At 44.8% G+C, this 14,723-nt stretch overlaps 1 protein-coding gene across 20 annotated transcripts in view; it reads left to right on the top strand.

Moving 5' to 3' along the window:
* LOC310904415 (glypican-5-like) overlaps positions 1 to 14,723 on the top strand; it is a 441,629-nt gene that overhangs the window by 57,657 nt on the left and 369,249 nt on the right. For 17 of the 20 annotated variants that reach the window (XR_014588310.1, XR_014588311.1, XR_014588312.1 and 14 more), the window contains one exon: positions 6,246 to 6,919. The exons of the other annotated variants lie outside the window; for them this stretch is intronic. Coding sequence is in view for 9 of the 17 variants with exons in the window: in XM_083849130.1 (XP_083705256.1) it covers positions 6,763 to 6,919 (157 nt within the window). In the remaining 8 variants the exon portion in view is untranslated. The remainder of the gene's footprint in view (positions 1 to 6,245; positions 6,920 to 14,723) is intronic. 20 annotated transcript variants of the gene reach the window in all.

Raw genomic sequence — 14,723 nt, 5'->3', positions numbered from 1 at the left:
AGTGGTGGCTAATGGGAACTGTAACGTGAGGTGTCGAAGGACTTAATTTATTTTGATAAACTAGTTTATATTCTAGGATGCTTTTTCTCGTGTTGATAAAGCGTCAGTCTTAGCTATGAACTTTGCTATTTTTGACATTTTATGTAAAGTTGTGAGGCAAAGAGGAAAGATAAACAACTTGAACAATACAATTAAGGCAAGCCCAGAATTCAGTAGATGAGACACCGGTGTTAACTAAATTATCCCATGGAAACAGAGTTACTTGAAAATGCAGTGGCATCGCTTACAGTACAGCAGGCAATTAGTTTTAATTAACTTCAAATTCTGACACATAGTTAAAAATCATCTTTCCTGACTGCCCGGCTAGACAAATGAAAGTTGAGGCATTTTGTTCTGCTAGAGAAAGCTATTACAAGCATTATAATGATTCTATTCACACTTGTATTATGTCACCTTTTTAGTTCTTTATGGAATTGCAATTTTAGATCGTGAACTTGTTCCATACCGTAAGCCTTTGAATAAGAGCACTATTTTCCTTAGAAGAACAGATGTAATGAATTCCAAAGCTTCTAAAAATTCACAGTTTTAACAGTCTAGTGTGTTGTGATTTTTACCTGTCAGGGAGGAAACAGTCAAGTGTTCTTGTAAAGTTATCAGAAATTATAGGCATTTTTTACACATATATTTAAGGTTAAATCTGGCACTTTAAATGTGATGTTGTATACTGGTCATTTTGGAAGCCCTAAGCACAAATTTTGTGGGAGGTAAGGGGGTGGCTGCTTTACATTGCAATTGCTCAACAGAGCATGTGTGCCCTGTCACGACCTGCAGGGGAGGCCAGGCATCCCTCTGTCCTGTGCATCTAGGCCTGTTGGGCAGTTCTAGAGAGCAAAACGTAACTTTAAGTGATTGCCAGAGATGGACATCCTTAAAGTGTCAGTAGCTTTCTGCTCAGGAGGCGTGTGTCTGGGTTTCCCCTCTGGACCTGCCTGCACCTCGTGAGAAAGGCAAGCCTCAAGGCAGGCTAGGATTGCCACGCTTCTTAGGACAGCAGCACCCATGGGCAGTCACGCATTAGCTGCTGGTTTACTGCTGTGTTATTTCACACCTGAACTATTTCCTCGGCAGATGGGATGTCTGGGTGCTGTGTTTCTTAGCACTGTAAGTTTGGTGCTGGTGTTCATGGAGCCAGCTGTGAATTCGTGGTGTTCACTAGGATATGGCTGTCTTGTTGGGCAGGGGAACTTCTGAAAGGCATGAAGCAAGCCAGTGGCTTCCTTAATAACAAGCCTCTATTTGTATTATTAGACTTTTGAAGTATGTAGCATTATGCAATCCTTACTCTTTAAGTAAGCTACTTGATTTCCCTTGGGCCGTGCGGTAGCTTCTCACATGAGTAAATCTGAAAACTTCTTGCATTTCCCAATTAAATTAATCTGTAGGCTGAGCCATGCAGATAAGGGCAAACACTTATGTTCTTCATCTCAGCTGCTCAGTGCCCAGGGTGCTTTAGGAATGAGAGCTCACACAGAAGTAGTACAGTTGAGGTGGGAAGGCTCCTTCTTCACTTGATGTCATGTTTCTCGTGCTTTGCACTGGCTATCAGCCCTGGAAGATGCTGCACTGCTGAGTATGAAAAGCCTTACGGGCCTCTTCCTCCTTTACATCTCCAGTGAGATTTTAAGACTCCTGTTTCTCCGGGCAATCTTTTTATGATAAAGGATATTTCCAAGATATTTCCTGGATATTAGAAGAGTCTTAGCTGCTATCAGAGAAAATACATAACACACGGTGGTGGCCTGGGTGTGTGATCTGAGACCGTTTTCTAGAGAGGGAAAATTCCAGTGTGTTGTACACAGTGCAATCTCTACAAAACCATAGTAGCTTGGGTCTCTGCCAGATGAGACGAGATGAGGCTAAACAATTTTTGGTCTGAACCAAAATAGTTGTCCTCACATTCTTGAAAGGAAATTATAGGTAATGACGAAAATGTGGAAGCCTATTCAGCATTGCCTGTAGGATGTTTGAGGCCAAGCCTTGCTCAGCCCTCCTGGCTTTCTCCAAACTAGTGGCTGTCCTGGCTCGCTGGTCTTTTCTTTTTCTTTTCTTTTTTCTTTTTTTTTCTTCTTCAACAATTGTATTTCTTTCATAGATCTTGTGTTGGTTGGTGGTCCAATAAATTTAAAAAAAAAAAAAAGTGTTATGGTATAGCTAACAGCTGTGCCTTTCAGGCATGTTTTTTTCTTTCCCTCAGAAAAAAAAAATACAGCAGGCATTTTTAAACTGTGCATTTGAATAGGTCTGTCTGGTAAAGCAAAAAATACCCATGAAATAATGAGGCAGTGCAGGAATACTGCATGCTAACCATCAAAAAGGTCTGCACACATTTTTTCCATGTGGAGTGCATACAGCACAGGAAACAATTCATGGTATGGCAGCATACTTATTTGCATTGTGCTCACTACTTAGAGTGAATGAGAAGAGAAGGAAATGGAATCTCCAAACAGAAAACAAAATGATAGGGTTTATGCTGGTAATTTTTCTATTAGTTTCATAGTGTTCGTCACTTCAACAGTGTAAGAAAATTTTGAGTAAAATTACCAGAAACAATTTTCTGTCAGTGCTTTTAGTCTTTGTATGGCTATGAATATTTCATGCATGACTGTCTTTTACTATTAAAACCTATATTTAAAATTTCATGCTTAGCTTTAAAGTTCGCTCTGACTTGAAATATAGTCTTCATAGTCTTCAGAAAATCAACTTAATTTTCTTAGGAGAAAAAAAATAAAAAAAAAGAAAAATAAACTTAATTACGGATTCTTCTGAGCAGAGGATTTTCCATTTCTTTTGAGGCTGATTAATTTTTTTAAATGAAAATTGGCTTCTGGTTCAGGCTCATTCCGGTGACCTAACCAGGTCCCTTACTTTCGAGGAGTCAACTGAGTTCCTCGGGTGCTTCACTACAACATGTTCTTTGGAAAGCTGGGCCTCTAAAGATAAACTAAGTCTGTACTAGCTTTTTTTTTTTTTTGGAATGGCTAAAAATGTGCACAGTAAGGCCTCACTCTGTCAGCTGAATTGGTGAAAGCAGACTGTGTGCCCATCAAGTCCCATTGGTGGCAAGTCCAGTGTTGGAGATGAGCTTATCTTAAACAGAAGGGAATTAGTCCAGCTTCCATTGAAATCACTGGCACAACTCCAGCTATATTCAACAGGAGGAGGGCTGAGGCAGCAGGCACACAAAACCTTTATCCCAGACCTGATCCCAGCTTTTCTTACACATCCAAAGCTCATGCTGAGTATTGTGGTCACTTTAGCAGGATTAAGACTGAGCGGATTGTTTGGGCAGATTTATATTGCTATTCATTGTAAGAAGTACTGATATAGTTCTCAATGATGTACAGTAATAAATATTCATTTGTGAAAAACAAAAGACACCTGTTGACAAGGTAAACTGTGATGGTTCCAGGCAAATTGTTGAAGCATAATAGCGTCATGTACAATAATTGGTTAAATACCTCTTCTGTTATCTCCAGCCCTCTTCCAGCAGAGCACTTAGGCATGTGTTTGCCATTAAGCACCTGACTGCTTCCACTGAAGTCAAGCTGACTGTTCTGCTCAATGTGGAGCATGTGTTTTGCAAGAATTTTGGAGGACCTCCATTGCTTGGGGTCTGCTGTGTTAGGCCTGTGTGGTGATCTCAGCTCCCTGGGAAGTCGGCTGTGTTCAGGTACAACACCCGTGCTGCTCATCGCTTCGTAGGGGGAACGCCTGCCTAAGGCTCCTGGGGCTTTATGTGGTCAGAGTGGGTTTAATTAGCTCTTTGGCATGCTCCTTGGTGCCAAGAGGTTGTACTGGTCACTAGCGTGGTGTCAGCAGAGATGCATGGCCGCTCGCAGAGCCACGGGGCTGGCAGCGAGGCTGACCCTTAGCTGTGGGCTGTGCATGTGGGTGCCCGCACAGCACCCGTGTCTCAGCACTGACAGAGGTACTAGTGACCACCTCATCAGTACAGCTGGCTCCAAGCAGCATGCTGTAGCACATTTCTTTTATAATTGTGTATCTTTACATATGCATTCAGGTACTTCTGTGTTTGAGAAATGTCCGTTTACAAAATTAGACACAAACTTTTCCTTTCCCTTTTTTCCTATCTATCCTACATCAAAAAAAAAAAAAAAGGAAAGAAGAGGGAACATTGTAATCAGTGACAAAAACCTATATTCAAAAAATGTGCAGGAACCTACACTTTTTGCCAGAGGGGGGGAAAAAATGAGACTCCAGCCTGGAAATTGTAACAGGCTATCTTTAATTCATGCCTTTCAATATAGTTATTACAAAACCATTAGAAACATAAACGTTTCCTTATGTATTGAAGTAACCAATGTTATATATACAGACATTCCAGTTCCCTGACACTAAGTATGCTGTGTTGTATTTGTGTATAATTCAGGCTCCTTACCAGTGTTTTGAGGAGAGGAGGGGAACTGGAGATAGTGGCAATGTAATGGTCTGCCCTCTACTAACAATCGGAGAACCAATTAAAAAAAAAGTATACATAAGTGAAATGACTTAGCAGACCCAAAAAAAAGAGGTGAGGAAAAGAGCACCCATCATATAAAGATGAGGTGATAAAGTAACAGCCACCTTAGGAAAGGATTAGCAATTTATGCTTTGAACTTGCCACCCACTGAAAACAATGGCAAAAATCCCACCGAATGAAACGCCTCAGGCCCTTGCACAGGACTGATTAGACGTTATTCATAGAATAATGTATATGCCAAATAATGCTGTTATTCGTCAAATAAATTATTCGTCCGATCCATCATCCTGCCGTTTCTTTTCTGGCAGAACTCCTGCTGCAGTCAATGGCAGTATTGTCTGCACACAGAGCCTTTAGGATTGCACCCGAGGTTAAACAAAACCCAAGCGTGGCAACTTGGTGCTTTTCCTTGGGTCCTTAAAATCACATGCTGGACAGCGGGTGTAGGTAGCTGGGCTGCTGCTCCTCACCACACTCAGCCTTCTGTCACCGGTGCTGCTTATTCCCTCCTCTCTTTCATCCACCTGTCGCTGCCCTGATTTGGGGTCTGGCCTGGTGTGCTAACTTAAGCCTTGTTGGCAGTATGACTGATCCTGAGCTGAAAGCAAAGATATTTTGGGTTGGTCTGTGGGCTCCTCTGGGGTGAGTCTTTTTCTCCAGTGTCCTGGGCTTTTGCTGTCAGCTTTGAGAGCTGCAGGACAAGCGAAGAGCTGCTGCTCTGACCTGCGCGAGCGGTTGTTGTCTAAGGTGACTTCTTTTCTACTTTTGGATGTAGAAGCCAAGTGTCTGGCTTGTTGTTCCACGTTGTTTTCATTTGCAAGTTGAAATGTTCTGCATCAAAGTGTGTTTTACTTCACAAAAAGGAGAATTCATCTTGTGCTGGCTTGATAGGAACAGATACCAGCAAATTGCTTAAAGGATTTACACTTCTAACTATTAAAATGCAACTAAGGCAACTATTGACAGCATCAAGCTCAGCCTCTCATTACTTCCTCTGGGAATGTGTAATGGTTGAATTAGCTGCAGGTGGGCTCTCCTGTTGCTTCAGGGGCACGTTAGAAGCATCTCAAGGGTTGCAAGCAACCTTAAAGAAATCAGACATAATGGCCTCAAACAATAGTAAGGCTCGTTCGTAGCTTGTAACGTGCTCCCCATGCCTGAAAGGTTCTGTGCAAATTCTGCTGTTTGTGGGAGACGCCTTGGGTTTTGCTTCTCTTGAAACCATGTTTTTGTGAGGTGGAAAATACCAGCGGTTGCTTAAGATTGAAAGTTGTCTGCTGAAGCATGCTGGAAAGCAGCTGATACCACAGCGCGCTTAGGGGGGTAAAAAGATTGCAGAAGAGCTGTGATGGTGATCCCAGCCCCAGGAGGCCTCAGGGAGAGGCCAGGGTGCCGTGGCCAAGGAGGGGGCTGTGGCAGCTCAGGTGAGCAAGATGGGTGCGGGCAGCTTGGTGCAGCCCAAGCACGGGCAGCTGTGCCTGCACCTTAACACCGGTGGGCCTGCGCTGTGCCAGCCCCACAAGGTCAGTGCTCATCCTGGGCTTCTCCTGCAGTGGGGCCCAGGCCACCCGGAGGATACCAGGCAACCTGGGGGAGGGACTGGCATCAGCTCAGCACACAGGCGAGGTCCTGAAGGAGCTAAAAGGGAGCTAGAAGGTCCTGGAGGAGCTAGAAGCTTTTTTGTTTTTTGTTTTTCCCTGTGCAGGTCCAAAAGCAAGGGAACACCTCAGGGCTTGGCTTGTTGACTCGTCCCCAGGAAACGTATAGACTAACGCGGGCATCTGGAGTACTTCGTGCTGTTGCTGATGCATTTTCTAGCCCGGTTCCAGTGCTAAGTGCCACCGAGAAAATCCAGGGACGCCTACCTGTCCCCCAGAGCCCACCCACCGCTGCCTTCCGCAGCCCACCGCTCTGTGCGTTCGGGCGCCCGCTCGCCGCGAAGTTTCCCCGTTCCCCCGCGCTGCCCGGAGCCGGGCCTCAGCGCCGCCCGCTCGGCCTCTCAGAGCCGCCCCCGGGGCCCGGCACCCCCCGCCCGGCTCCCGGGGCCGCTCCCCCCGTTCGCTCCGTCCCTCCCCGAGCCGGCCGGCGGGCGGGGCGCGGGTCGGGGGGGGCGGGCGGGAGGCGGCCGGAGCAAGGAGCCGGGCCCGGGGCAGCGGCAGGGGCCGGGACTCGCGGCCGCCCCCGCCGCCCGCACACGGCCCGGCCCGGCCGCTGGGTGCGAGATGGCCGCCGGCGGGAGCCGCGGGCTGCTGGGGCTGTGGCTGCTGGCGGCGGCGGGGCTGGCGGCGGGCAAGGCGCCCAGCTGCCACGAAGTGCGGACGGCTTTCCAGCTGCGGCAGATCGGGCCCCTCAAGCTGGTCCCCGACGTGCCCACGGCCGGTCAGTGGCGGCGTCTTTGCGGGGGCAAGGAGGGAGGGAGGGGGCCGGGGGGGCCGGCGCAGGTAGCGCCTGTGGGTCCGTGCCGGGAGCGCCACGCCGGGCTGTGTCCGTCCCCGCGGGGTCTGTCCGTCCCCACCGGGCTGTGTCCGTCCCCACCGCCTCCTTTTCAGACCGCGGCGAGCTTTCGGTAGGGACCTGGAGCAGCGAGGTCCTTCCAGGCAGGACCGCGTTCTTTGAAGGCAAGTTGCCGGGCGAGCCGCTGAGGACCGCTCGCTTTGCCGGCAGGCTGGGGAACGCGCTGTAACTTCTGAATTCGGAAGAGTTCCCTTGCGGGAGCTGCCCCGCAAAGAGAGGCAGAGGGAACATCGCGGAGCGATGAACAGAACTCAGCCTTCGCCTAGCAGGGCAGCGAGCCTGCCCTATTCAGTGCTTGTGGGAGCTGGTGAGCGGCGTGATGCTCCCTTTTGCCTCTGTGTACAGTGGGTGACAGCAGTGAAATGGGAGAGTTGCACGTAATGAAAGGTTTCTTTTGCAATTACCCTCTTGAATTCATCATAAAGGAATGAAGTGCTTCACGATGTCAAAAAATTATTTCAGTCTTATGAATGACCATATATCTATCAGGGTAATGAAGTCACATCCCTGGCTTCCACGTGTTTTAAGAAAATCTTTGCAAGAATTGGAATAAAAAAGCAGACTGTCAGTTTCGTGTACAACAGCCTGTAGCTGCCTCTTGCTACCTCTGTTGCTTGTAGGTGTGTGGTGGGATAACTGTCAGTTTGGGTTATTGCTTTCTTAGCTTTCATAGCAAGGAGTTTCCTTACTTTGTGGCAAGAGGAGGTTTGCGGGAACAGTGTTCTGAAGCTTGAATTATGTTGCTGTGCTTGTGTGCTGATAGAGACATCAGATCACATTTATCTTTGAGAGCTAAACGTGAAAGCTAGTAAAAAAGCGGTAAAACAAGGCTTTTCATCCATTTTGTTACACACTTAACTCTCCTTCCTGAGCTATTCCTGGAAGAAGTTCTTCAAACTTTTATAGAAAGTCTAAAAAATCAATGTAATCAAACTCTAGTACTGTAAATGAAACTTGGAGGAAATCATGCCCTTCCAGAAGGAAGACATAGATGCTGTGATGCTTCACTGTTTTTTTTGTGTCATACCGAGCCTTCCAATTGAATAACAAGCTCTCAGAAAATAAATAGCATGAGAGGTGAGAGAGGGTAACACACTTTTAAATTTTAGCTCTCATAAAGGTTTCTTTTGAAGAGGGTGATTGGAGTAGAGCTAAGGAAAAGCAGCGTGTATTGATCTTCCGTGTTTGTTAAGTACACTCAGCTCCACCAGAGCTCGCGTGCTTTAATGATACCTCTTGCCAGGCGGTAATGCCTCCTGCCTTGTGCCCTCTTATAATTAAGCACTGAAGTGTTTTCCAGTGTTTTCATCTGGCAGCTGTTACCAGTGCGTATATCTTAGTATGCCCCACCACACGCACAGTATGACACCGAAGCTTATTTTATTCAAGCCTTTTAACAACACGTGGATGTTGAAGCATCTCCCCTGAAGAGTTCGAGCAGTGCTTGGCTGAGGATGAAGGAGAAGAGGGGAGCGGAGGGCAGCTGGGGGTGCTGCTGCAGAGCAAAGGCCAGACCTGCGTGTGCACTGGGACCCTCCTCAGCTGTCTGCATGTGGGTTTTGGCTTGTTTTCTCTAGAAAATTGAACTTTTGCAGTCCTGTTGTCTGTTTACTAGGTATTTTCAATCACAAAGGTGTTGAAAGCCCTTGGCTAATCTCAAGCCAGTATTTATTGGCTACTAAAACAAATCTTACAGATGTTAAAGTCTTAAGGATTATTAAGTTCTTATATCCTGCGGGAAAATCAGTGTTTGGGTTGGGGAGAGGGTTGCAGGCAGAAGAAGCCCTCAGAGGCTTTCAGGTGGTGATTTTCTGTCTCCTCTTAGGGGTGGCACCTGTTTCACACTTAATAAAGTTGCTGACTCCAGATCCTGGGGAGAGTTTGTAGGCTACACCCTCCTGTGGTATGAGTGGTGGTTGCGGTGCTGAAGTCGCACATGGCTGGATCTGGGATCCGAGCTTCACGGGGACCGCTAGCTGCCTGCCCTGTTTGCATGTGGTCTGCAGGCAGGCCGCTTGCCGCCCCGTGCTGCTGAGCTTGGAGAGGGACAGCGGCCTCAGCGGGACCTGCCAGCCTCTGCCATAACATATACTAAGAAGATGGAAGGCTCCTGTGGAAAAAGGCTATTGTTCTTAAAGCGTGATGTGAACCTGGCAGCAGCCTCTCTGAAAACCAGCACCTCCTGAAGAGAGCTCTTAGGTAGGCCCAGGATCCTCCTCTTAAAAGTCTCTTCCGTAGTTTTGCCAAAAGACATGAAATGTTTTTTCATTCTAGTGAAATCTAGTCCATGAACAAGCACAGGACTAAGGCAGAAGAGTGTTTTGTCATGGGTAGGAAAAGCAGCCCAAACAACATTTTTGAGCAGCAGATCTCCTTGACCTGTCTGTAAGATTTTCTCTTCGGCTAATGGAGTCTGTAGTGCTCTCTGGTAGCCTCCTTTTCTGGAACGAACGCCGACTGTTTCAAGGGTAATTTGCTGCAGATAGCAAACAGCTTGGTCAGGTAGAGGTACTGCTGCCTTGGCTGGGATTCAGAGGGAGGGTTTTTTGTGTCTTCCCCTCAATTGGAAAATGAGGTCATATGTTCCTGGTCTTGTACTTTGATAATCACAGGCTGAGCTGGGATGTTTTTGTGGGAGCTCCTTGGTGAACCTTTTGAGGGGAGAGAATTATATGCTGTCTCAAAGGGAGAAGAGCTGCATTAATCCTGCCAGGGAACTAAGCCTTTGGTTCCAGAGAGTCTAGATACCTCAAATCCGATGCTTACTGCTACGTATGGTATTCCTCCCAGACATGGGGCTGTACTCAGTGATACTCTGTGAGCCCTGGGTTGTATTACAGTGTAACTGCACGTAGGCACAGGCTGTGTTTAAAGTTCTGTTTATTTACGGGCTTTTCCATGGCACTGAGTGCAGTGGTGGCTGGCTGTTGCTGCTTCCAACTTCACGCAAGGAAAACTGAATGAACCCAACTGGAGTCTCTGACTCGTCTGCAGGCAGTGAATTGTAGCTGAACCATCACAAAAGTAGCGCTCATTTCCTTTGCTAATCATGTAACAACAAGAAAATCTTCTTCATCTGTCTAGTCCTGTCTCTTTTGCTTTTTTGACTACTGTATGATCATGAAAAATAAAATCTGTAAACGTATGATAAGTTGTAGAGAGAGAAGAATTGGGTTGACTTCTGGTAAGCAAGAAAGATGTTTGTCACTCATGAAAGAGTTCTAGAAAGTCTTTACCTCCTCCATAATAGTCGTGTTGAGGACTACCTAAAGGACGGTTTGCTTCTTTTGCTGCTCTGCTGCTTTACAAAGAGCAGAGAAGCTGCCCAGCTTGAGCTCAGAGACTCACTTCTGAAGGGCAGATTTTGTCCTATTAAAAGCTTCTTTATTCTCTACTGTCATCCTGCACCTTAAATCAGCAGCAGAGTTCATTATCATGTGCATGTACTGAACGTCTCGTAGCAGAACTGGACGTGCATTAACAATGTATGCATTAAAACTATTTTACTTTCTGAACAGCAACAGGAAAGCCCTAGATTCCTACCAGAAGCTCCTTGCTGCATGTGGTTCTTGCAGCTCCCTTTGTATGTGGAGAAAGGAGCATGAGCTGGATCCATTTCTGAATATATCCAAGAATATCTATTAAACTAACCATTTTATTATGAAATAGGTCATACCACACTTTTTCTTGTTGATTTTTCTCTTTTTTTTTTTTACCTCTCAGCTCTTTATGTGTATCATCTTAATGAGAACGCTGTAATTCCCCCAGTAAAGGTGCAGTGCTGAAACACATTTTGCTCACAGCAGCATTCTGTCAAAGTCACTCATAAGTCTGGTGTGTGCCAGATGTGAAATGTACTTGCTTTATTGGCTCTGGAAAGCTGTTGTCCCATCAGGAGGAGTGACTAAAATTCTCTGGTGTGAACTACAATTTCTGCTGGGGTTTACTGTCAACCTGTGTGCTTGGCTGGGCAGTGCTGTGTTCGATTAGCGTGGTTTATCTGGGAGACGGGTGCTGATTAGCACAGTCACATTAAAGCTTAGAACGAGAGTAGGGTGGTTAAGATTTTAAGAAAGGGCACAAAATAATTATTTCCATGAGGTTTCCTTTTCTTGTAGAAAATATAACTATATTCTCACAGCTGATAGCTATAACAAGCTAGTGAAATGTCCTTGCTTATAATGGAAAGTTTTTCTTACGTGGCACACCTTTACTTCCTATGACATTTAGTATTTGTGTATTTATGGACATACAGGCTTCATGCTGGCTTAAAGTCACAGGCTGTTGACCCACTAGAGGGAGTGCACTGGTTCAGTGTCAGATGGATTCTGTTCCCATCTTTGTCACTCAGAAATAGCCTAAGATGAGATCAATGGTGCCTCAATTTCCCCCTCTGTTGGCTGTGTCACGGTACATTATTTTGAGGGGTTTAGCTGAAAAGCTGCCAGGAAAGGGAGGCAGACCGCAGCTGGACAAAGGTATCAGTTAGGTACCTTCGTTTTTTCAGGCTGTCTTCCGTGTAATTCTTTCTTTATGCTAGGAGAAATACTAGGATTTATCTTGGTTTCTGATGACTTGAAAGCTGAACCTGAAAGTCATCAATCCTTCCCTCCTCTCTTCCAGAGGAAGTCCCAAGGAGGCAGTAGGCTTCCCTGAGTATCTGAGCAGTCATAGGCTATAGACTGCTCTTGCTGTGACAGCTTTTCTGAGCAGAAAAAGTTACACTTTTGTAGCCTGCAGCTCCTCTGGAGTAAGGATGCTTCCTCCATTAATCTTCTTGGGATTTTATAGCCCTCTTCAGGCTCAGGTTGTCACGAGAAGCGTTAACCTAAAGCTGGCAATGACTGTAGCAAGACTTAAGCCAATGGTAATATCTTTCCTTCTCTCCTCTTCTTTTCCCATGCTTTAAATTTGCTTGACATGGGACCAGCTGCCCACTCTGTAATGCCCTCCTGGGAGCAATCTATACACAAAAAAATCTGTTTAAACTTACTTAGTGCCTCATAAAGATGGAATCACTGTTTTGCTGCCAGATGGAAATCTTGAGTACTCATATCCATGAGCCTCAGAAAAAGTGTGTCCTCGGTGATTCGTGTGAGCATTTGGTCCAGGTGAGCAGAAGACTGGCTTAGTTACTCACATCAAACTTTCCTGTAAACATCTTGAGAAGGAATCCAAAAGTCAGCAGAGAATTGATTCCCCCCCAGCATGCAACCTTGTCATCAAACTGAGCTGAGGGGAAGAGCCAAACACACTTGCAATTCAAGTGGTTTATTCTTTTCCTCAAAAGTCTCTGAGGAAAAGGTTATAGTGATTATTGTTCTATTTATTTTATGGCCACCTCAAGATCCTGGTGATTCTGGTGTTGAACTGGATCTCAAGATGGAGAACAAGCTTAGTCAGAAACAACCTGTCCTTAAAATAGAAGTGACTCTCAAGAGCTGCCTTATCTGCCATTGAAGTTTTCCTTGTGTAAATGTGAAAGTAACCAAGACAATATCGTCCCTGCCCCCCAGTACTGCAGGGCTGGGCAGTAAGTTCTTAAGCAAAGAGCAGTAGTAATGAAAAGGCATCAATGTGATAAGTGGAAACCAAGTTGGCATGATAATAATTGCTGTATAAATCAATAAAATAAATACATCAAAATGAGTAAAAGCTTTTGTAAAGATTTATCATGAAAATGGGCATGAACCTGAAATCTGTAAAAAGCAAGGATATGTGTGAAATGCATCCTGGGCAGGAAAATTGATTTCTCTTTAAAAATGGTTTTGCTTTTAGGTGGTATAAAACTAGAGCTATTGTTCCAAGCATTGTAAAGTCTTTCGAATTGAATCATTCTCCCATGAAAGCATAAACTGACATGATAAAGAGGCATATGTTTAATAATACTTCAAATAGATACTCATCACTTACCAGTTTAGAGCACAACATCTGCTTCTAGGGGAAAACACAAATTTTGATGGATCAGAATCAATTTCCAAACAGCAGCCAAGCCCATGACACAAGATTTATACTCAGTCTCTCAATCTCTGTCACCTTGATTAGGTATCACTACTTAATATGATAGAATCATCCTGATATTTATGAAGAGCTTCTTGTTTCATTCACATTAAGGTAATTTCTAAGCAGCATCAGTGGATGAAGTGAGGCACCTAGCTAACATTTAATGATTTAGCATGTTAAAGATGCAAGTCTGTCTCCAACTTCTACAAACCACTTAAGATTTAATTATTTTATTTCTTTTGAGGCAATACATTCTTTGGAAAAATTTAAAATACTTCTGACCAGTATCTTACCCTGTTTGGATCTACAAACGTAACCTGAGCTGCAGGCCATGAGATAGGTCCACAGGGTTACTCAGTGCAGACTTAGGAGGTCGAGGATTTTCTCTCCTTTTAGATGTCCTTCATGACCCTGAGTGGACTTCTGTTGGTCCAGGTGTCTTAAGAGAGCATGTATGAACTGGACTGGGAGAGTCTGGATAGGGAACTGGCCTGCATTTGTAGAATAAGGGTGGTAGGACTGAGTGCCAAACTGCTCTGTTTGGTAGAAAGATAACAGGTGTTCAGCGTACTGTGTTAGGGGTGTATTTTGTCCTTTTCAAGAGCTAAGTATTTCCCGTAGCAATGTTGGTACGTGGATATCTTTGTGTCTGAACTGTATTACCAACACTGGTGCTTGGAAACACTGGTTCTTCCACCCCATGGAAGGACATGAGGACAATTTTTGTATCACCAGGGTAGGGTGTCAAATGAAACTTAGGTGGTTGACAAGACTGCCAATTCCATGTCAAGTCATGTAGTCTAGTGGCATCTGATGGCAACTAGATAGCTTAGAAATGCAGTGTAATAAACTCCACTGCCTTATGGCACTCTTCAGCAGACACTTAGCTGTCTCTGGTGGGTTTACTCCTGAAGTGGGAGGTTTCTGCAGTTCTGTAGTAGGGTAGCACCCTAAGGCTCGCTCTGGATTGAAGGTCGACTCTTTTGTACAAGGTAGTGCATAGGTAAGCCAAGGGTTTGCCCTAGTAATCTTACAGATGAATTTTAGAGAGCGCTTGACTATTTTGGCCTCCCTTGAGGCTCCAAGTCTGTACAGCACCAAATGCCTTTGCAGTATTTAGCAAATGATTTATAGTGGAGTAACAACAACTTTCTCTCATTATGGATAAGCACTATGCATATGCTGTTACGAGAATAAATCCATCTATTTTACTCTTTCCAGTACATCAGTTTTAAAGGATGGTTATTAATGACATTCATAGTGTACTTATACATGCATGATTAATGTATAAAGTTTTTACTTATGAAATTTCAAGGCACTAATTCAAAGAATATAGAAAGCACTTAAAATAATGAAGGAATTTTAAATCTCATAGATGATATCGTTTAGTGTATTTCCTACCTTGTAGGCTCAAAATTCTCAGGAAATACCTTTAATACATATAATATCCTCAGGTTCTGTCTTGCATTTTGATAGCTAAAGCATGGAGTAGAACCCCGAGTGTAACCAGGCAATTGCCCAGGAACTTCACAGCTGTAGAAGACAGCAATTTTTTCCCCCTAGAAGTTGTCTTTAATCAGCCTTTCCCATCTTTTGATCTACAGTTTGTAGCCTGCTTAAGTGATTCTGTGACATATTTTTCCTTTCTGTGTTCTTACTATGTTTC

The sequence above is a fragment of the Anser anser genome (genome assembly GCF_964211835.1).
Source record: "Anser anser genome assembly, chromosome: 9".
Classification (NCBI taxonomy): Eukaryota; Metazoa; Chordata; class Aves; order Anseriformes; family Anatidae; genus Anser; species Anser anser.
Note: the sequence above shows the minus strand (reverse complement) of the source record. Positions and strands in the feature narration are given on the sequence as shown.